Raw genomic sequence first — 22,309 nt, 5'->3', positions numbered from 1 at the left:
CTGGCTCTGTACTTAATGATCTTAAGCTCAAAGCTCCAGAAAGTCTCCTTTCTGGATTGTGAAAGCCAAACCTTGTGGTACCCCTTCCCCCAACTCTGCGCTGACGTGACCCTGAGAGCGAATGTTCCCTTGGATGGCACCTCCCTTGGCCCACCCTCGTTCCAGTGTTGTGATCATGGCACTTAGCCACCTAGTGGACCACCCCTCCGCTGGGAAGATGGCACAGAAGGGGCAGCATTTAAATAGGGTCCTAAAGGAGGAGCAGGAGTTTGTTGGGTGAAGAAGAAGCGAGTGTGCTGAGTAATGCAGCCCGTCTGTTTTTGGGATGAAGAAACAGAAGGAATGAGAAGGGGCTGGTGGGAAGCACACTTTGGTTTGAACTAAGGGAAGACCAGGTGGTGAGAACACGGACTCTGATGTCACATGGAGCTAGGTGCCGACCTCAGCTTTTTTGTTTGTTTGTTTGAGATGGAGTCTCGCTCTGTCACACAGGCTGGAGTGCTGGAGTGCAGTGGTGCGATCTCAGCTCACTGCAACTCCACCTCCCAGGTTCAAGCAATTCTCCGGCCTCAGCCTCCCAAGTAGCTGGGACTACAGGCATGTACCACCATGTCTGGCTAATTTTTTTATATTTTTAGTAGAGACAGGGTTTCACTGTGTTAGCCAGGCTGGTCTTGATCTCCTGACCTCGTGATCCACCTGCCTCAGCCTCCCAAAGTGCTGGGATTACAGGTGTGAGCCACCGTGCCCAGCACAGATCCCAGCTTTGCTCCTTACTAGCTTGGTGGCCTTGGGCATATAATTTAACCTCTTCAAGCTTCAGTGTTCTTAGTTGTGGAGGAGGGATATGAATGCGTGTTTGTTTGAACTGAGATGCGGACAGAGGAAGTGTAAGGATTACACCACACAGAGCGTGGTACCCAGAGGTGCCCTTTTGCTGTGACAGTGGGACAGTTACCCACGTCCTCTGATAAATGTGGGATGACCCTTAGAAGCCCCTGAGGTTAAAAATAAAAAGTCATTGCAACGAGACCAGCTCAAAACTTAAGCCACATGGTTTATTTCCTTCTGTGGTGTGGATGAGACAAGCCATCTGATCTTCAAGGGCCGGTGGACATCAGGCTGACAGTGTCTCCTCGTCCCCTGGAGACAAAGCCCAGGTCCCATGGTAACCTTCTGTGGTAGCCTAGTCTTTGAGCTATGGAGGTGGGCAAGGGAGTGCTGAGAGGCACAGGGAAGTCCCTAACTGCCCCTGCTGTGCCCCTGTCGATGCTGACTGTGGTGGGCCTCAGGAGGGGGCTGGCATTAGCCCTCTGCTACAACCTCCCCCACCCTGGGAGATGGTGGTGGGGGGCGGGGCCAATGCTGACTCCATAGCCAGATAAGGTAAAAGAGGGTTTCCAGGGAATAGGGGGATGATGCCTGACTTAGATCCAGGACTTCAGGGAGCCTGGGGAGCTGGAAGAGCCTGATGAACTTTATCTGGTTCAACACTAGAGTTTCCAAATGGGAAACCTGAGGTCCACAGATGTGGCAGCAGATGACAAAGGACAGAGCTGATCTTGGGGCCAGGCGACCTGAGGTCAGGCCACTGCCCTGCTGTGTGGCCTTGGCCTGGCATCTGCACCTCTGTGGAATGCCAGAGTCAGACTTCCATTCTAGAGGATTCCCAGCTCTCTGAGCTTAATGACCTGGTGAGGCCTGAGGGTCAGGGCAGGCCTTGAACCTGAGTCTTCAGTGAGGCTAAGATTTCCCCTATAAGCAGAGAAATGCGCAGGGGGTGTCCCTGGAAGGATGATGGGACTTGGGGAGCTGAAGGATGCACACCCCTGACGTCAGCCTGACGTCTTTTAGAAAGAAGTCACTGGGGAAAGTGTGGGAGGGATGTCCCTGGGCACACCTCACTCAGTGCCACCCTGTGTGTGGACGCGGTGGGGGAGGGTGGCCGAGGTGGGGCTGGCCCCGATGAACAAGGTGAGGGTGGGGAGAGGCTGGGCCCAGAGGGGAAAGGCTGGACTCCACCTGCAGGTGCCACATCTGCTACTCAGACACCTCCTTGGGCATATATGCCACATTGTCATAGGCAGGGGGCGGAGAGGCTGCCGGGCTGAGGATGTTGAAGTCTGCACTGAAGGCGTTTGGCAGAAAGATCACGGGCTGCAGAGAAAACAGCACTGAGCTCCTGGAGGACGCTGGAGCTTCAGGCTAGTGTCACAATAGTGCTCCCTTGTGCCTCATCTGAGAACAGCGCCCTGATACTGAATTCTGCAAGTCTGAATTGCACCCTTAGGGCTCTGTCTGCAACCAGTATTTCAAACAACACGTACTGGGGCCAACTATGATCCAGGCACTGGGAGTAGAGCAGTGAACAGAATGGACAAAAGCCCCACTTCTCCAGGTGCTAACGTTCTGATGTTCCCTCTCTCCCAGCTGCCCTGGCCTGGCTCAGGACTTCGGGCTCTCTTTCTGGCACAGTGGCATCGGCCTCGAACCCCTCCACCTCCCGGCGCTGGACAGATCCTCTGGACTGATTTCCCTGAGCCAGCTCACTCCCCTGCTCAGACCTTCAGTCCCCCGACCCTCAATGTACCCCACCATCACCTGCCAAGAACACCCCACCCTGTGGCCTGCATTTGCCTGCCTGAGACAGCCTTTGCTCCAACTGGTTCCCCTGCCTTGAACACTCCCTCCAGCCCCTTTTCATCATCACTGTACTCCACTTTTTTTGGAAATTAAAGCTTAATTTCCATCTCTGTCATGCTGCCCTCCCTGATGCCCCTGTCTCCCACATGGCCTGGGAACCCCAAAAAATCCCACTCCTCTGAGTGCAGCACTGCCCCCACACCCTGAGCCCAGGCCTTCCATCTGCAGGGCTCCCTGTAGGGCTGCACAGAGCAGTGGCTCCGTGGGTGCTGGTGCCACCCTGTGCCTCGAGGAGAACAGTCCTGTCTCTGCTGAACTGTGAACACGTCTGGTTTTAGAGACAGCGTCACTCAGTCACCCAGGTTGAAGGGTAGTGGTGTGATCGTAGCTCACTGCAGCTTCAACCTCCTGGGCTCAGCGATCCTCCTGCCTCAGCCTCCCGACTAGCGAGGACTGCAGGTGAGTACCACCACACCTGGTTAATTAAAACCATTTTTTTTTTTTGCAGCGATAGGAACTTTTTATGTTGCCCAGGGGCTCAAGAGATCCCCCTGTCATGTTTCCCAAAGTGCTGGGATCACAGGTGTGAGTCACCACACCCAGCCCGAAGACTTCTTTGGCTCCCCTGACATGGATGGGACACCTCTCCTAGTACGGCCTCTCCATATTCCTTCCCAGAGGGCAGAGGGAGGGAGCTGGAGGCAGAGCTTGCGCCCAGCCAACTGCTTTCCAGAGGCTCAGGTTTAATGGATGTGGGGTGGGGGTACTCACTGCGTTGGCCTGGGCACGAGTGGCCTGGCACCCGAAGTGGGTGGCAATGACTGCGACGAAGAACTCCAGGATGGTGAAGATAGTCAGCACGGCCAGATAGCCCCTGCCCACATCCTGGGGACCAAAACCCACAGAAAGGTGAGCCCAGAGTTCTAGAGTAAGGAGGTCCCCTGTGTGAGAATCACTTGCCCAAGGTCACACAGCTCGTTTGTGGCAGAGCTGTGCCTGGAGCCAGTCCCCCTGCAGCCTGTCCTGCACCCTCCCCTTCACCCTACAGGCTGCCTCCTTGTTCCTTCCAGTGCCCATCTTGGGGAAGGCTCAGAGGGTCCATGGATTCTTGAGTTCTATAGGGACTGGCAGGCCCTGCCCATGTCCTGGTGCTGCAGATGCTCCCCCCTGCCCTCCTGGACACAGCTTTCCCACCCCTGGGACCATCTGACAACGTACCCAGTTAGTTACACCAAAATCCATGAGCAGGATGGCCGTCCCAGCAAAGGCCGCCATGGCGCTGAGGATGTTGGTGCCCAGGCTGCTCCTCACCTGCAGAGGCCGAGATGGAGAAATGGCAGGGGCCATGGCTCAGCTGCCCAGTCCCCAGCATGTTTCCTCCCACAGTCAAGGAGGCAGCGGCCATGCCACCCTGCGCACAGCTGTGTTCTCATCAACCACGCTCCTTTTCTCCTCCCCTGGGACCTCAGGAGGAGGCTTTGTTGTCTCTCTTTCCTTCTCTTGTCTTCTTGGGAGCTTCTAGGGAGACGGGCACCACCTCCTTTACAGCCTCTCTGGGTGGAGTTTGCAGCCTCCAGCCTACCCCTTACTGTGGCTCCCTCGCCCCCTGGCCGAGCACCTTGCAAGGGCAGCTGCAGCTGAGGGCTGCTCAGGGGCATGGGTTGGGGAGGCCCTTGCTGTGGACACTGAGGCCTGGTGAGGAGAGGGGTTGAGTTTATTTCCAGGAGGTCCCAGGAAGCGGTTGGCAGACTGAGGCACTGCAGACCCCTGTGGGGCACCAGGCAGAGACAGGAGGGGCAGGAGCCGATGGCCTGAAGGCTGGGTGGGCTGAGAGGCCTAAGACTTGAGGCTTTGAAGAGCGTGCAGGGCAAGTGACTCCTGGGATGGTCCAGGCAGCCACCCAGGGGTCACCATCCCTGTGCAGCCGGAACCTGAAGATCTTGTGACCCACAGCTGTAGTCTTCTGGTTAATCTGCCCCAGGCTTAAAGGGGGAGCCACTCATGGGTGGGCTGGGGACTCTACGACCTCTTCAGGTTTAAAGGCGCCTGATTCTTCTTCTTTTTAAATAGAAACCAGGAAGTCATTGAGATCAGAATAGCCTCACAAGAAATCCATTAATTGGTTAATTAAGTCAAAAGCATGAGCACCTGCTGCATGCCAGGCACTCTGCAAGGTGCCGAGTCCAGGAGAGAGTAGGTCAGGTCTTGTCCTCCTGGAACTTATGGGCTGGGGGATGCTGGGTTCCGTCCCGAGAGTCCTGTCTTCTGATCCTGCCCTTCCACCACCCATTCTCTGCCCAACCCCTGGGACACCTTGCAAGTATGGAAATAGGGCAAGGAATCCCCTGCTGAAGCCTCTGTGGTCTCTCACTGCCCTTAAAATAAACCTGAACCTGGCATTTAGGCTCGGAGTCACCTCCCCAGCCTCTCCCTCTTGGCCCAGCCCTTGTGTGTGGTGGTCCAGCACCCTGGTCCCCTGTCCAGAGCCTATGGCATTTCCCGGCCGGGCTTTTCCATGGCTGTTGCCCTGTGAACTGTGAGGACTCGGTTCACTGACCCCAGCTCAGGGACCTCGGGATGCTTGGAATGACTCACATTACCCGGTCGGCTTCCTTTCGGCGCATTCCACGCTTGGCAACTATCTTCTTTGTTAGTTTGCTTTATGGGTGTCTTACCAGGCTCCAGAAGGTAAGAGCCGTGACCCTCACTGCCATGGCCTCAGCCTGACATAAGCGCACAGCTCCCTGTTCAAAGCCTCTGTCGCCTTCCCGTGCCTGCAGAAGGCACCAAGCCTCCCGAGACTGCGATCCAGCCCCATTGTGGGATTAAATCTCTCCGTCTAGTGTCTTTCCACTTTCCTTCCCCTGCCTTTGCCCTCGTTGGACGGAGCCATCCGTGGTTTCAGTGGCGACCCCGCCCACGCCCCCCGTGCATTCTCAGGCTTTCTCCGGGGAGTTTCTACGTCCTCTCTGCTTACCGAGGCCCAGCAGGGCTCTGCTCTGCCAGGATGTCTTTTAGCATCTTTCCTTTCTTGGAATGACCATGAGAATGTTATCCGTGGACCTCACATTCCACCCTGGCTTGTGTACTGAGAGGTCATTCCTGTCTTCTCCCGTACGTGCATGGTCTGCTTCTGGTCTGCCTGGATGGTGGCCCGCCCCGACACTTAGCACGTCCCTCAGAAGGGCTGGGGAATGAGCTGAAGGAGTGAGTGGACGGGAGGGGCAGGGCAGGGTAGGATTCTGCCATGGCCTCATCCCCTCCCCTGGGTCCCCCTGTACAGACTCACCAGGCAGCTGGTGTGGCTCTTCTCCGCTGCCACTGAGAGGGATCCGGAGATGATGAACTGTGTGGGGAGAGGGGACCCAGTGAGGCCCAGTGAGGGACCCAGCCAGGACCCTGGGCAGGGCACACCCTGCTTGGGCTCTGTAGAGAGGTGCGAGGGAGAGAGAGCAGCCTTCTGATGCCACTTTCCCTGCCAGGCAGGCACCTTGGGGTCTCTCAGCAAGGGTGTCCCCTGTCCAGGGAACTAGGGCTGTGGCTTACAAGGTGAGAGGTTTCACTGACATCATATCATCAGGGCCTCATAGGGAAGACATTGTTCCTTCAAGCATTCACCTATCAAACATTTACTGAGTGAGGCTGAATGTGGTGGCTCATGCCTATAATCCCAGCATGAGGATTGGGAGGCCGAGGTGGGAGAATCACTTGAAATCAGTAGTTCGAGACCAGCCTGGCCAACATGGTGAAACTCCAGTCTCACTAAAAATACAAAATGAGCTGGGCGTGGTGGCATGCACCTGTAATCCCAGTTATTTGGGAGGCTGAGGAGCAAGAATCACTTGAACCCGGGAGGAGGAGGTTGCAGTGAGCCAAGATAGCACCACTGCACTCCAGCCTGGGGGACAGAGTGAGACCGTCTCAAAACAAAAAACAGAAAAACCCAAACATTTTCTGAGTGGCAGTTATGTGTCAGGAATATAACAGAGTTGAATAAGGTGACCACATCCCCGCCCTCTTGGAGCTCATATTCTAATTGGGGAAGACTGACGCTTAGCAAACAGTGACGAAAAGTACAGACAGTGGTGCTAAGAGCTGTGATGACATCATAGGGGCCACAGGGGCTCCTTGAGGCTGGGTGGGGGGTCAGGGTTGTCTCTGTGAGCTGGGACGACAACAGTGGGGCATGAGGCTGCCTATGAGGATGGCCCAGGGACCTGTATCTTGGTACCTATGTACTTGGCAGTGCCTGACACACTGACGAGGGGCTGGCCCTGCCCCTGCTGAGCTGGGAGGATGGAGCTGAGCAGTGCTGTGTCCCTCTGGGCCTGCAATTTGCAGGTGGCACTCAGCTGCCATGCTGGGGAGACTGCAGGTTCAGTGGCAGGTGGAGGAGGCCCTGGGGTGACACGGAGACAGAGGACCAGGAAGGAGTCACCACAGGTCTCCAGCAGGTGCAGATCAGCATGGGGTAACAGGTGTGGGAAGCAGTGGACACACTCAGGCTGTGCTCTGCAGGGTGGGCCGACAGGACCTGCTGCTGGGGTGGGCGTGGAGCAGAGAAAGACAAGACTCTAGGATGATTCTTGGGATGTGTTTAGCGTTGGCAGTTGGGTGGCTGGAGGTGCCATTTGCTGAGATGAGGAGATGACAGGAGGAAGAAGGTTGGAGGCAAGTCTGTGGCATCCAGGTCTTCCTTTCAATATGCTGAGTTGCCTCTTCACCATCAAGTGATATTGTCAAGAGGGCAGCTGGATTTGGAATCCGGCTCTCTGGGCTGGAGACAGGCATGATGCCTTATTGATGAGAAAGTCAAGCCCCGGAGACAGTGACTTGTCCAGGTTCATACAGAGAGGGAGGCCTGGCTGCCCCCACATCCCTGCTGACTGCCTCTTTCCTTCTGTACCATCCTGGAATTCTGGGAATAATTTTCTTTTTTCTTTTCATATCTTTTTTCTTTTCTCTCTCTTTCTTTTTTTTTGAGACAGATTCTTGCTGTGTCACCCAGGCCAGAGTGCAGTGGCGCCATCTCGGCTCAGTGCAACTTCTACCTCCCTGGTTCAAGCAATTCTCCTGCCTCAACCTCCCGAGTAGCTGGGATTACAGGCACATGCCACCATGCCCAGCTAATTTTTTTTTTTTGTATTTTTAGTAGAGATGGGGTTTCACCATGTTGGCCAAGCTGGTCTTCAACTCCTGACCTCAGGCAATCCACACACCTCGGCCTCCCAAAGTGCTGGGATTACAGGCATGAGCCACCATGCCCAGTCTAATTCTGGGAATTTTCAACTAAGGACTCCTTTGAGCCTCCAAGAAAAGCGATGAGTCTGCTTTCTAGAAAAATGCACATAATACCCTTCTATTTTCAGGGGTCCCCAGAGGTTAGCAATGTGAAGCGCCAACAGAATGACTGAAAGTTGGAGCTCACACGTGTCCTGCCAGGCTCTCCTGACCCTGAAGTCTGAGACTGAAAAGCAAGTTTTTGCTTTTGTTCCTTCCCCCAGTTTTGAAGCTTCGCTGGGCATATTTGTGATACAGCCCACAGGAGGGGGCTCAGAGGGGAAAGTGACCCCTTTGTTTCTTCCTGTTGCGATTTCTCCCCGTGAGCTCTCCCGATTGCAAAACTTTCCTCCCACTTTGGGTCACTATGGACCATTCAAAGGGCCAGAGCTTGTCCCCAAGCACGGCCAGGTGACTGTCCTGATGTAGTTGTGATGTGTCAGCCATGGAGCCCCATCTAGGGGGTTTTGTGCTCTTGCTGGAGGCAGCCTGGCCAGGGGAAGAAAGTCACCGTGCCTCGGTTCTGGAACCTACACTCCCACAATGGAGACCCCTTTTATGCAAATCTCTGGCTTTCTTTCCAAAAAGGGAATTGCTCAGCAGTCACCATTTGGTGCAGAATTTTAGGGTTAGTAATCCACTCACCACGCACATTATCTCTTGATTTCCTCTGCAAACTATGGGGCAGGCAGGGCTAGATCCAGGAGCCCAAGTTTTAGATGAGGAAGTTGAGGCTTGAGGCTCAGTGACACCCCCAAGGGACTCTGCCTTGGTGTGCGGTGGAGCTGGGATTCAGACCCTGCTGACCTGACTCTGAAGCCTGTGCTTCCTCGGGGTGGCTGGAGGCTCTGGTGATGTGTTGATGAGGGTGCCAACACCAGGGTTCGCTGCAGACACTGAAGTGCCCTCTAATGTTGGTGGTGACAAGGACTCACTTGTCCATTCTTCCTCAGGGGTGAGTGGCCAGTTTGGCTGGGGTGAGGTGAGAAGAATGGGCTCAGGGCCTTCAGAGTTGGTCCGACTCCCAGGGGACAGGGCTCTTGGAGGGCTGGGACCCAACTCAGGGAGCTGGGGGGTTTCTGCAGGAGGGGTTTGGATGCGGGGTGAGGCCTGGGATCTGGGTGGTGCAGATGGTTTGGACCCAGCCCTGATTGCCTCCAATCCTTTTTTTTTTTGAGACGGAGTCTGGCTTTGTTACCCAGGCTGGAGTGCAGTGGCGAGATCTCAGATCATTGCAACCTCCACCTCCCAGGTTAAAACGATTCTCTTGCCTCAGTCTCCCGAGTAACTGGGATGACAGGCTTGCACCACCACGCCTGGCTAATTTTTGTAGTTTTAGTAGAGATGGAGTTTCACTATGTTGGTCAGACTCTTCTTGAGCTGCTGACTTCTAGTGATCTGCCCGCTTCGGCCTCCCAAAGTGCTGGGATTACAAGTGTGAGCCACCGTGCTCGGCCTTTCCTGTCCTTTTTGGCAGCTTCTCTGGCTGTTTGCTGGGAGCTTTACATCCGCAGGAGCGGGGTCAGGTTCAGGTTTATGGAGAGAGTTTGGAGGAAGGAGTTAGACTCCAGTTCTTCTAGGAAGTGTCTCCAGGCCCCCACCTAGGAGAGGCTGTGCCCAGGAGGATGGAGGGTGGGTGCATGGGGGAGAGGTGAGCCTGGGCAGCATACCCCCCCACCCTCCCTCTCAATGGCCCCGGCACTCACGCAGGCTCCTCCCCAGAAGGGGACGCCGCCCTCGATGAAGAACATCCCCACGTGGCCGCGGCGAACCATGAGCAGCACACTGCCAAAGCCCAGGTGGATGAGGCCGATGAGGATCTGGACCGTCTGCGGGAAGCCAGAGATCAGCGCTGCGGGGCCTGTTCTACACCGCCCCCTACCGGCCCGGGGAGAGCGTGCCGAGCCCCGCCCTCCGCCAGCTTCGGTGGGCGATTGGGAAAGAAACTCTTTGGAGGCGACATTATTATAGCAACCAACAGAGACACCATTTTTTTTTTTTTTTTTAAAGACGGGTTTTCACCATGTTGGTCAGGCTGGTCTTGAACTCCCGACCTCAGGTGATCCGCCCGCCTTGGCCTCCAAAGTGCTTGGATTACAGGAGTGAGCCACCGCGCCCGGCCCAACAGAGACACTCTAAAGGAGAAGGCAGTTCCCTGCAGCCTAAGGGGCACACAGAGCACGGCTCTCAGCCGGCCTGCCTCCTGCTCTCTGCTCTGATCCGCTGTGTCGCTGCCTGGCTTTCTCAGAACTCCATTCCATGACCCAACGTTCCTGCACTGCATGGCCTTCCTTATCCCCCAACACCCCCTCAGCCTGCCTCCAGCGCCTTCTCCTGGAGCATCTTTCTATTTCAGTGTCCATCACTGATCATCCCACCCCTGGGCAGCAGCGGCCTCAGCCTGCTGAAATCTCCAGTGGGAATTTTTTTTTTCTCTTTCTAAGAGTTAGTTTACCAGCACCCTACTAGTCTATGCCCAGAAATGGAATGGCTTTCCCAAGTGTGAGCTTCTAGTAAGGTCTGCCACATAGGCTGGGTGCAGTGGCTCATGCCTGTAATCCCAGCACTTTGGGAGGCCAAGGCAGGTAGATCATGAGGTCAGGAGTTCCAGACCAGCCTGACCAACATGGTGAAAACCCTGTCTCTACTAAAAATACAAAAAATTAGCTGGGTGTGGTGGCAGCCGTCTATAATCCCAGCTACTCAGGAGGCTGAGGCAGGAGAATTGATTGAACCTGGGAGGCGGAGGTTGCTGTGGGCTGAGATTGCACCACTGCACTCCAGCCTGGGCGAGACTCCGTCTCAAAAAAAAAAAAGATCTACCACACAGCAGAAACATTGCAGTGTTTTGGGTAACTATTGAATTCCGGAGCTGAGTGGAAAGAGATGTTGAAGACCCCTGGAATCCAGTCCTGGGAGCCCAGGATTGTCTTCCAGCTCCGTGACTTCCACAGGAACTCCAGGGACCAGCACTCACCACTACCCAAACCAGCCTGGTCCTTGCGTGGGCAATTCTGACTGGGAACAACTAGAATTGTCATCTCAGCATCACGTGGAGTATATATTTCTTTCTAACATGAGTGCCAAGAATTTGGATATCCATGGGCATGAGCCCCTGAATCTTCAGTGTCTTCCTCTCTTCAGCTGCGTGCCTTTCACCTTTTCAGTGTCCTCACAGGGCACAGCATGCCATGGTGTCCAAGATGCCAGTGTTGCTCCCCTTCCTTGTAGGTCTTCCCCTGACGGTAGACCACCACAGCCACCAGGATTATGCCTTGGGAAACATCCGCTGCCGCTTATCAAACGCCTGTCTGCGCTAAGCACTGTGCATTAAATGTGGCCTCATTTAATCCTAATGAGAAGAGGTAGGTTATTATTATTATTATTATTATTGAGATGGAGTTTCACTCTTGTCGCCCAGGCTGGAGTGCAATGGCGCGATCTCAGCTCACTGCAACCTCCACCTCCAGGGTTCAAGTGATTCTCCTGCCTCAGCCTCCTTAGTAGCTGGGATTACAGGTGCTCACCACCATGTCCAGCTAATTTTTGTATTTTTAGTACAGATGGGGTTTCACCACGTTGGCCAGGCTGGTCTTGAACTCCTGACCTCAGTAATTCGTCTGCCTTGGCCTCCCAAAGTGTTGGGATTGCAGGTGTGGGCCACCGCACTCAGCCAGAGGTAGGTTATTATTATCCTAATTTTGGAGACGAGGAAACTGAGGCTCGGAGATGTTCAGGAACTTGCCTGAAGCGTCCCAGCTATGAAGCGGCAGGCCAGCTAAGGCCACAGTGGTATTCTTCTCAATGGGTGGGATTCCAACTCTGAGTTTTATTTTCCATTTTTTGTGTTTTTCAGCAGTTTGTCTGTCTCATCAAATTTGTTTTCTTTTTGGAGGGGGAGAGCGTTGGTTCCCAGGGTCTGCTCTGGGGTTTCGGAGTTCCAGCAGTTGTTGCCCTGTCTTTGCTCACTGCCTCCATGGGCCACAAGTCAGGTGACTGTGCGGCCCTTGGTGTCTGTGCCCCAGGCCAGTCCCCTCCTGCACCAGTGGATGTGGTGTAGCTATCAGGGTAGAATTCCAGCATGTTTGAGCCAGGGGTCCTGGACGCCACAGAGCAGAGGGGTTAAAAGTAGAACTGTAGGGTCAGCCATTTCTAGTTTATAGGATGCCACTTACCAGGAAATGACTTGGCCTTGACAAACTTCGGTTTTCTATCTGTCCAATAGGAGCTATGATCCCCTTCTTTTTTGTTTGAGACAGAGTTTCACTCTTGTTACCCAGGCTGGAGTGCAGTGGTAGATCTCAGCTCACTGCAACCTCCGTCTCCCAGGTTCAAACAATTCTCCGGCCTCAGTCTCTTGAGTAGCTGGGATTACTGGTATGTGCCACCACACCCAGCTAATTTTTAGGTTTTTTTTTTTTTTTTTTTTTTTTTTAGTAAAGACAGGTTTTGACAGGTTTTACCATGTTGGCAAGGCTGGTCTTGAACTCCTGACCTCAGATGATCTGCCCGCCTCGGCCTCCCGAAGTGCTGGGATTACAGGAGTGAGCCACCACACCTGCCCGTGATCCCCTTCTTACAAGGTGGTGCTGAGGATCTAGTGAGACAATGCATGCTAAGTCCCCTGCAGTCTGTGCGCCAATCAGAGATGCGTAATAAGCAAGAGCTGTCATCATCTTCACCTTCATCATCGTTGCTATTGCTCAGTCTATGCTTTCTTCTTTCACCCGGAGAAACGGAGGCCAAGGAACAGACTGAAGAATCTACGTGTGTGTGTGTGATTAAAACAGCAGGCGGCCGTTAGCCTGTCTCCATAATTTGAGTTCCTACAGAACAAACTGCAACCTAACTCAGTACATAAATGCACTGAAACCTATTTTAGGAGTATATTTTTGTAACCAATAGCTGGGTTTCAGCTGAGGACAAACAGCTGAGCTCCAGCCAATGGATCAGACCATGCCAAAAGAAGGCAAACGTCTCATGACATCATGCATGTCATGCAAATAAGGCAGGCACCTAGCTGCAGCCGAACAGGGGATTTCTCTATTCACGTCTGTGTTTGGCCTCTGAGAGCCTGCTGTTCACACAACTGGATGGAGCTCTCTGAACCTCTTCTGGTTTTGAATGCTGCCAGATCATGAATTATTCTTAGCTCAGATAAACTCTGCTAAATTTAATTTGTTTAAAGCCTTTCTTTCCGTCCTTCCTTCCTTCTTTTCTTTTCTTTTTTCCACTCTGCCTCCCTGGCTGGAGTGCAGTGGTGCGATCTTGGCTCACTGCAAACTCTGCCTCCAGGGTTCAAGTGATTCTCCTGCCTCAGCCTCCTGAGTAGCTGGGATTACAGGTGTGTGCCACCACACCCAGCTAATTTTGCATTTTCAGTAGAAATAGTGTTTCACCATGTTGGCCAGACTGATCTTGAACTCTTGACCTCAGATGATCCACCTGCCTCGGCCTCCCAGAGTGCTGGGATTATAGGCATGAGCCACTGCACCTGGCCTAAAGCTTTTTTTTTTTTTAAACACTATGTGTGTACACATATACATGCAAATGAGTGTGTATATCTTTCTATCTCTAGCTAATATTTTATGCCTTCAATATTTTATTGAGACCAATAGCTCAAGGCCATCTGAGATTGGCAAATAGCTCAGAAGCTCTTCTTCATGGACTGACAGCTCTACCGGGGCTGACTTCCACCTACCGCTGCCACTTCCTCTCATCTCCCACTTTCCTTTGCTCATTATGTTCCAGCTATGTCAAGCTTCCATGTTTTCCTGTAATAAGGAAGGCCTTTGCAATTGCTGTTCTCGCTACCTGGCGAATGTTCCTCTCCAGCCCTTCCACCAGCGATTCCCTTGGCTGGCTTCAATCTGACAGCCGGGTTTTAGCTGAAATGTCATCTCCCCAGAGAGAACTTTCCGTCTACCCTTGCTATTATTCCCCTTAGCCCCAGTCGTAGTTTTCAAACTTATTTTTCTCTGTGGAGGTTTCTGAGTCATTTGTTTACTGGTTTATTCTCTGTGAGCTTTATGCGGGAAGGGTGCTTGTCTACCAGGTGCGTGGATGAATGTTTCAGTCATTACTAAGGTTTTTTTTTTTTTGGAGACAGAGTCTTGTTCTGTTGCCCAGGCTGAAGTACAGTGGCATGATCTTGGCTCATTTTAACCTCCCACTCCCGGGTTCAAGCCATTCTCCTGCCTCAGTCTCCCAAGTAGCTGGGTCTACAGGCTTGTGCCATCGTGCCCAGCTAATTTTTCTATTTTTAGTAGAGAGGGGGTTTTCACCATGTTGGCCAGGATGGTCTCGATCTCCTGACCTTGTGATCCACCCGCCTCAGCCTCCCAAAGTGCTGGGATTACAGGGGTGAGCCACTGTGCTCGGCCGTTACTAAGTATTTATTAACTGCCTTCTCCCCTCTCCAAAATGTGCATGAATGCTCCTGTGCTGGAGTACTCACTCCAGACAAGCTGTTCTTACCCCTAAAGCTTTGGGCTCTCCTGTCAGGAATGTCTCCATGGGCTGCAAGTCAGGTGGCTGTGTGGTCCTTGGTGTCTGTGCCCCCAGCGGTGGCTCCTCAAACTGCATAATCCCTGGAGACTGGCGCACGGAGGTGGGCAGAATGGCTGGAGGTGGGCGGAGGCCACTGGCATTGCTCGGCGGGATGACAACAAACACCCCATTGCTGGTGGGAGCTGCAGACATCGTGCTCAGAGAGCCTGGAGAACAAAGGCTTGGGAGAGAGCAAGGGTATCATCGTTACACATGTGCGCAGAACTTTGTAGTGTGCGTGCCCTTGCTTACTGCAGGCCTGCGAGGATGGCCCCAAACGCTCTTATCTAAGCTGGGAAGCTGAAACTCAGACAAGCGAAGGATGTCTGAAGTCAAGGCCTCTAAGTGGGGTAAAGCTGAGACTTGAATTCCAGTCTCTCTGCTCTTAATCTCTCTGCTATATTATATGGAAAGCTTCTTTTGGAGGAGTGTGTATTTAAATGCCCTTCTTTCCCTAGAAAGGGCAAGTGACTTACCTAAGGACACACAGCTAGTGGAATGTAGAGCTTGGCTAGAGAATCTGTTTCTTCACCACTAGACTAGGACTCGCTGCCACTTCCTGCCTCTCAGTTCACAGCTTTGAGCTAGTGCCAGTAATTCCTCTGGGTGTGGGAACTTCCCACCTGCTGTGGGAAGATTTCCGTTTGGCCACCCAAGCAATTACCATTGGTGTAGCCAAGATATGTGTAGATATGGAAACTTTAGGTGTGGCTGGGCAAACCCTTTGGGAAAAAAACACCCATCATCCAGGTGTCAGGAGATAAGTTTCCAAGGAAACAGCAGAGTGATGAATCCGCGAGATTATACAATGAAATCAAAAACAGGCATCCTTCTTGTTGGCATTGGTGGGTGGGAGTCTAGCATTTCAGTGTAAGGGTCTGAGATAGAAGCCATGGTTTGAATTCTGGCTCCTCTGGTTACTGTGAGGCACGAAAGCAAGATGGTCCCCCCTTCTGCCTCAGTTTCCTTACTTGTGAAATGGAGATAATACCACTGGTACCAATCTCACAGGGTTTGGTGTGAACTAGACTGAAAAGAACACACACCAGCTTGTTAAAATCCATCCCTTAGAGCGTGACTTGCTGTAACATGATGCATCTGAGCTGTTTTGTTAACTGGAAGATAGCTAAGCCAGCGACTGACAGTGGACGTGGATGCGCATTGCTTCACAGGGCTCTGGGAGTACTGTGCGTGCACCTCGGGAGTGACCCAGCTTGCACATTGTGCAGCAGGTTCTCTGCAGTTCTGCAAGGGCTCTTGGCTGACAAGAGCTCAGCCTCACTGTTCTTGGCTGACTGTGCTCGAAATACGCGTGTCTTCCGGGAAGCCTCTGTGCCATTGTGATAGGTCTCACCTATACTGGTGGACAAAGTGAACAAGGGACAGTGTTGGACTCAATGCAGAGAAACAGAGGGAAAAGCACACATAGGCTCTTGAGCATGGTTTTCCGTGACTGGAGGCATCTCTGAAAAGATGGTTGAGGAAACACAGGATAAAAATCTGCTGCCATTAAGGGGTGAGGGAAGTCATTTGACATTTTTTTTTTTTTTTTTTTTTTTGAGATGGAGTCTCACTCTGTCTGCCAAGGCTGGAGTGTAATAGCACTGTCTCAGCTCACTGCAACCTCCACCTCCCAGGTTCAAGCAATTCCCCTGCCTCAGTCTCCAGAGTAGCTGGGATTACAGGCACCCACCACCACACCAGGCTAATTGTTTTGTATTTTTAGTAGAGTCGGGGTTTCACCACGTTGGCCAGACTGGTCTCGAACTCCTGACCTCAGGTAATTCACCTGCTTTGGCCTCTCAAAGTGCTGGGATATCAGGTGTGAGCCGCTATGCCTCACTGATTGAATATTTTTAAGGGCTTACTAACATGGCTCCCTTCAGCCTGGGAGGTGTGACCAACACGTGACGCTTAGAGTGGATCTCCAGAGGGGTTATGCTGTGACTTCCCAAATAGTACTGCCTCCACTGGGTCTCTCATTTCCAGGATCTGACCCTAACCGAATTATTAGTAGATATGAGAACTACTCAGACATTTTCTGTCAAGAATCAGATAGTAAATATTTTGGGTCTTGGGGAGCCATATAACTTTTGTTGCAACCACGTGACTCTTCCATTGTAGTGCAAAGAAGACATAGGCAATATATACCCAAATGGGTGAGACTGTGTTCCAATAAAACTTTATTGATGGCTGGGTACAGCGGCTCATGCCTGTGATCCCTGCACTTTGGCAGGCTGAGGTGGGCAGATTGCTTGAGCTCAGGAGCTTGAGACCAGCCTGGGCAACATAGTGAAACATCATCCCTGCCAAAACAAACAAACAAACAAACAAACAAACAAACAAACAACAAAAAGAGCCAGCTGTGGTGGTGCATTCATGTAGTACCTGCTAGTTGGGAGGCTGAGGTGGGAGGATCACTTGAGGCCCAGCTGAGATTGTGCCCCTGCACTCCAGCTTGAGTGACAGAGTGAGACCTTGTCTCAAAACAAAATCAAGCTTATTTATAGAAACAGACGGCAAGCCAGGTCCAATCTGCGGGCGATAGCGCGCCAACCCCATTCTTAGAACACTGCCTGGCGTGCAGTAACTGCTCAGTAAATTTTAGCTATTGCTTCAACTGCTGTCTCAGCCTCCAGAACAGTGGGGCACACATTCCTGTGTTTTATAAATTACCCAGTCTCAGGTATTCTGTGATAGCAGCACAAAGTGTACATATTTGGAAAGGCTATATAGTTTCTGAGGACATTGCTAAAGATTGCCTAGCCCAGTTGTTTATTTTGATTATTTGCTGTGATTGGGGCAAAATGTGAAATGGCACTGAGCTACCCTACATTTCCATAAAATAAGGGCACTGAAGGCTGCTTGCTATGCCTCCGTTTATTGTGAGGGTCAAAAATGGATAAGAAAGTCTTTGGAAATTGGTGAGGTGCTGTGGATGTATTGGGGTTCACTTTCGGGTGAGGTATGGCTAATGACCTATCTCATCACTCACCTCTTTGGAACGTTCTTTTTGTTTTTCGAGATGGAGTCTTGCACTGTCACCCAGGCTGGAGTGCAGTGGCGTGATCTCGGCTCACTGCAAACTCCACCTCCCAGGTTCAAGCGATTCTCCTGCCTTAGCCTGCTGAGTAGCTGGGATTACGGTGCGTGCCACCACACCTGGCTAATTTTTTGTATTTTTAGTAGAGATGGGATTTCACCATGTTAGCCAGGATGATTCGATCTCCTGATCTTGTGATCCACCCGCCTCCGCCTCCGCCTCCCAAAGTGCTGAGATTGCAGATGTGAGCCACCACGTCCAGCCAATGGATTAAGGCTGGATGTCCTGCTCTCAGAGACTAGCAAGGTAGGAGGCTTGGTGGATGCAGGGAGAAGAGTTCCTCATTTCGGAACTCAGGGATGGCTTCAGGGAGGACATGGAGCCAACACAGGGGGCCTCAGAGCCTGCTACCCTGCTGTCCTCATCTCCCTTGCCCCATGCTCCTTCTCTTTCCTTTTCCTTTCTTCTTTGATCTATTTCTCCCTCTGCCCCTTCTGCAGTCTGCATGTGTCCCCTCCAAAATTCATGTTGAAACTGAATCTCCATCATGATGGCGTTAAGAGGCGGGGCCTTTTGGAAAATGTGAAGTCCTGAACCTCTGCGCTGTGAATGGATTAGGGCCTTATGAGAGGGAGACAGGGAACTCGCTTAGGTCCTTTTCCCTTCTGCCTTCTGCCAGGTGAGGAGGCAACATCTGTCCCCCACAGAAGATGCAGCGACAAGGCACGGCCTTGGAAGTAAGTGAGGAATGGGACTCAGCCGACACCAAACCTGCTGCACCTTGATCCTGGATGCCTCTGCCTCCAGCACTGTGCAGCGTACATTTCTGTTCTTTATACATTACCCAGTCTCAGGTCTTCTGTTATAGCAGCACAAAATGGACATATTTGGGGAAACTCTACAGTTTCTGAGGACATTGCTAAAGATTGCCTTGCCCGGGAATCCATGAACACTGGATGAGAGAGACAGATGGCAGAATGATGACCTCTGGCTGAGGGGGACCCACCTTGCCCATCGGTCTTTCCTTTCCTCGGATGTAATAATGAACATTTACAGCCGACATCTCACTCCAAGGGAGAGGGAGGCATGGATTATTTAGAGATAAGAAAACAAAAGTTCGGAGAGGACAAGTGTTTTCCTTCCAGTTGGACAGCACCTCAGTGCAGAGCTGGAATGGACCCAGATTCCTATCTCTCAGGAGGAAGAGTGCGGACAAACAGAATTCCTATACTTTTGGGTTTGAGTCCTGGCTTTGTCAGATGAGGGAGCAAATGCTTGTACTTCACTCCTGGGAGAAATGGTTCTAAAATGCTTGGTGTTCACAGATCAGCAAATGAGAAACACATTGGGACTATCAGATGAGTCTGACAGTTTTCTACTTTCTCAAGTAAGGTCCTGCAAAAAGTCATCCATGTTTTCACCGTCATCTATGAAGGCTATTTGAACACCAAAGGACGTAGGAAGGATGTGGTTTTAAAATAAAAACACAAAACCTTTAAATGAGACAATTATAACTTGGTGAGCCCCTCACCACTCTGCCCATATAGGTGTCATTTCACCAGGGACAGGTGAACACTGCGTCTGAGACCCGCAGTGGTGTGTGGGCAGGTTTGAGGACCTTCTAGGGTGGGGAAGGACCAGCCCCATGCGGTTCGGCTGGGCTCCTCCTGGGATTTCAGATCAGACTGGGCCTGTGCAGCCCCAGATGGGAGCACGTGCGTAATTAACAACATCTCTCCTGGGCAAGTGGTGAGAAATTTGGAAAACAGAGACCTTGTGATCCTCAGGGGAAGAGAAAACACCTACAAAAATAGGCTCTCTGTCAACAGGCAGGGTAAGTGAAATCATGAGCATCCAAGTGCCACACAGTTCCTGAGAATGTAAACTCCTCTCTCTCCCCCGCCCTCTGTGGCCGCTACCAGTGCCTCTGCACCCTGGGGCCAGGGACTAACTCATCTGCCACATTCCAGAGGCCATGCCCTGGCTCTGCTCTACCCAGAAGGAGGACTCTCTTTTTCTTACTAACCCATCAGTCAGCATGCCCAAAACACAAATGCGTGTGTCAGGGATGGACAGGTGGAGGAGGGAACGCCACTGCCCCCTGCCTCTAGGAATCTGCAAGGTACCCATGAGAGGAACAGCTGCCGGTAGCAGAGACACAGAAAGTACCCAGACATCACCAAAATGCATGTCATCACCCAATGAACGGGCAGTGGTAGTAACAGCCCTCAGAGACACAGCCCTTTTTCAGTTTATAAAGACCCGTCACCTGTATGAGACCATAGAACCATCCAATAGCCCGTAAGGTAAGTGTTATTCAGCCTATTTTGCAGACCAGTAAAACAAGGCTAGAAATGGCAGTGTGGAAGAATGGGACAGGCTGTGGGCCTTGTAGGCTGCTGTATCTGTCAGAGATGTTGAAGAGAGTTTCAGCTGAGACCAGGCACTGAAGTGAGCTGTGACGTAGACCGCTCAGTGGGACGGGTGGAAAGCAGGTGGCTGAGAACCTGCTAGATGCCTTTCCTCCTCCCCCACGGGGTTAGGAGTGGGGATTGAGAGTGGGTTTTGGGAAAGAACTTACAGAATCATCTGAGCCCTGTATATGGGGGAGGGGATGTGTCCTTCTTCATCTTAAGACAAGATAGAGAGGCTGGCTTTAAGGAGACTGCTGGGAGAGATTTCAATGTACAGCCTGCAGAAAGGACCTGCCTGATTCCTGAGTTGAGGGAGGAATTTTGTGGGGGTATGCAGGAGAGAGACCCCAGTGGGGAGGAGGGCATCTCCATAAAGCCCATGAAATACCCCTGCAGAGAAATCAACTTGACTTCCAGCCTCAGGGAGGTGAGGCTAGCTTCCAATGGTATCAGGCAAGTACGCATTCCTATCCCGTTCCCCTCTTTCTCCATTGTTCCTCCTTGCAGAGGGCAGAAGCCACAGTTAGCTGGCTGGATGGGGAGGAGGAGGGAATCCAGTGGGAAAAGGGAGGGGAAGCCCACCAGACACCCTTCTCACCTGCCATGTTTCCGGGGCTGAGAACCGAGGCGCCCCAAATCAAGTCGGGACATACACAACGAGATTCAACACTTCACTGACTAGATCACAGCTGCTTGTTGTGTCTGAGCACAGTCAGAAAAGCCACTGGACTGCCCTAATGTCAGACTTCTGTGGTTGCTGTGAGTTTTTAAAGAGTTAACACCCAACTGTGCCTATCACAGTGCCTGGTACACAGGAGGCATGCCATGCCTTTTAGCTTCTATTATTGTTAACGACCTTCTGAGGTCAGTACTATTAGTATTCCTATTTCGCAGATGAGGAAACTGAGCTCAGGACATTCAGTGAGAGGCTGCCCCAGAGTCCTAGGCTGAGCCGCCCTGAGCAGCCAGGGCTCGTCCTGTGAGCATCTCTGTGCATCACCTTTATTCACGAGGAGCCAGAAGCAGCTTTGTTCACAAGCTCCCCACTCACCTGCGCAATGGGGCCTATGGGCTCTGGGCTGGTGGTTCCCTGTCTGTGAGAGGCCTGGAGTTCAGAGGGCCCAGGGAGCTTCCCAGCCCCTTAGTGCCAGGTGGGGGCTGAGCCACACCCTCCTGTGGTGAGCGGCTCTATCTCTTTCCTTTCCCAGGGATCCCAGGTGCCCGTGCGCCAGTTCCCCTGCTGTTCTCTGGGGCTGGGCCACCTGGACTAAGGCCCTGCAAGGGTGGAGGGTACTCACCGGGCTGCTACCGCTGCTGTGCCGCTGCAAGCTCCCCGCTGCCTCTGCTCTCCCGCAGCCTACTCTCCTGAGTTCACACATATTCATGTGAAAGCTTTGCTATTCACGTGGGGCTTGGAAATCCACTCTGCTTGTGAGCCGCCGCCTCTGGGAAGTTCTCAGGTCCCTCCTGGCTCAGAGGCCTCTGTCTGTAAGGCCCAACTGAGGGACCCAAGGAGACTGTTCGTGGAATCATCCGCCGCCAGGCCACAAGGGCCCTGGGAGAACATCTGGATCCCTTCCTACAATCTACAGAAGGGGAAACTGAGGGCCAGAGAGGCAAGTGGCCTCTGTTAGTATCAGGTGGGATGGGGAGCCACACTGGCCTTCATCTTTCTGCCGCTGGGTGGGGGAAACTGAGTAATCAGAGGCCACCTGTCTTCCTTCCACTGGACTTGTCCAATGTTAGATGGGGGGCCAGGGAGCCCACAACTTCCCAATGCAGAGGCAGACTGTGTGAGCCTAGGGGTGAGTGTGTGTGAGGGTATGAGCATGTGCACATGTGAGTGAACACATCTGAGCATGTGTGTGTGCATGTAAATGTGGATGTGTGTGAATGTGTGGATGTGAGTGTGTGTGTGCATGTGGGTATATGAATGCGTGATGGTGGGTGTGAATGTGTGCGCACGCACGTGTGTGTGTAAATGTGAATGTATGTGAGGGTGTGTGTGAATGTGTGGGTGTGTGTTGGTGTGTGTGCATGCATGTGCATGCACATGTGTATGTGTACGTGTGTGTACACATGTGAGTGTAAGGTGTGCGCACACATGTGAGTGTGATTGTGCGTGCACACATGGGCCTGTACACCCATATGCGTTCTCACGCATATGGGTGAGTGTGCACACATGCACAATGTACATGTGTGTACACATACATGAGTGTGCGAATGTGTGTGCATACATGAGCGTGTGTGAATGTGTGCCCACGTGTGTGTGAACACATGTTAGTGTTAGTATGCATAGTGTGATATTGGAGTGGTACGTGCATGTGGAGTGATTTGGTAATCAGTTTCTGGGTTCCAGTTCTCACCAAAATAGCCCCTG

The 22,309-nt window shown here is 52.4% G+C and overlaps 1 protein-coding gene across 1 annotated transcript; it reads right to left on the bottom strand.

Moving 5' to 3' along the window:
• Positions 1-1,037: 1,037 nt before the first annotated feature.
• MS4A15 (membrane spanning 4-domains A15) lies at positions 1,038-21,273 on the bottom strand. The gene is made up of 7 exons (XM_009008261.4): positions 21,228-21,273; positions 14,401-14,653; positions 9,630-9,752; positions 5,933-5,989; positions 3,862-3,954; positions 3,415-3,528; positions 1,038-2,157 (listed from the first exon to the last, which is right to left on the bottom strand). Exons 2-7 carry the CDS (start codon positions 14,623-14,625, stop codon positions 2,041-2,043), a joined length of 729 nt encoding a protein of 242 aa, XP_009006509.4. The 5' UTR covers positions 14,626-14,653; positions 21,228-21,273; the 3' UTR covers positions 1,038-2,040.
• Positions 21,274-22,309: the final 1,036 nt, after the last annotated feature.

The sequence above is a fragment of the Callithrix jacchus genome, chromosome 10, assembly GCF_049354715.1.
Source record: "Callithrix jacchus isolate 240 chromosome 10, calJac240_pri, whole genome shotgun sequence".
Taxonomy (NCBI): Eukaryota; Metazoa; Chordata; class Mammalia; order Primates; family Cebidae; genus Callithrix; species Callithrix jacchus.
Note: the sequence above shows the minus strand (reverse complement) of the source record. Positions and strands in the feature narration are given on the sequence as shown.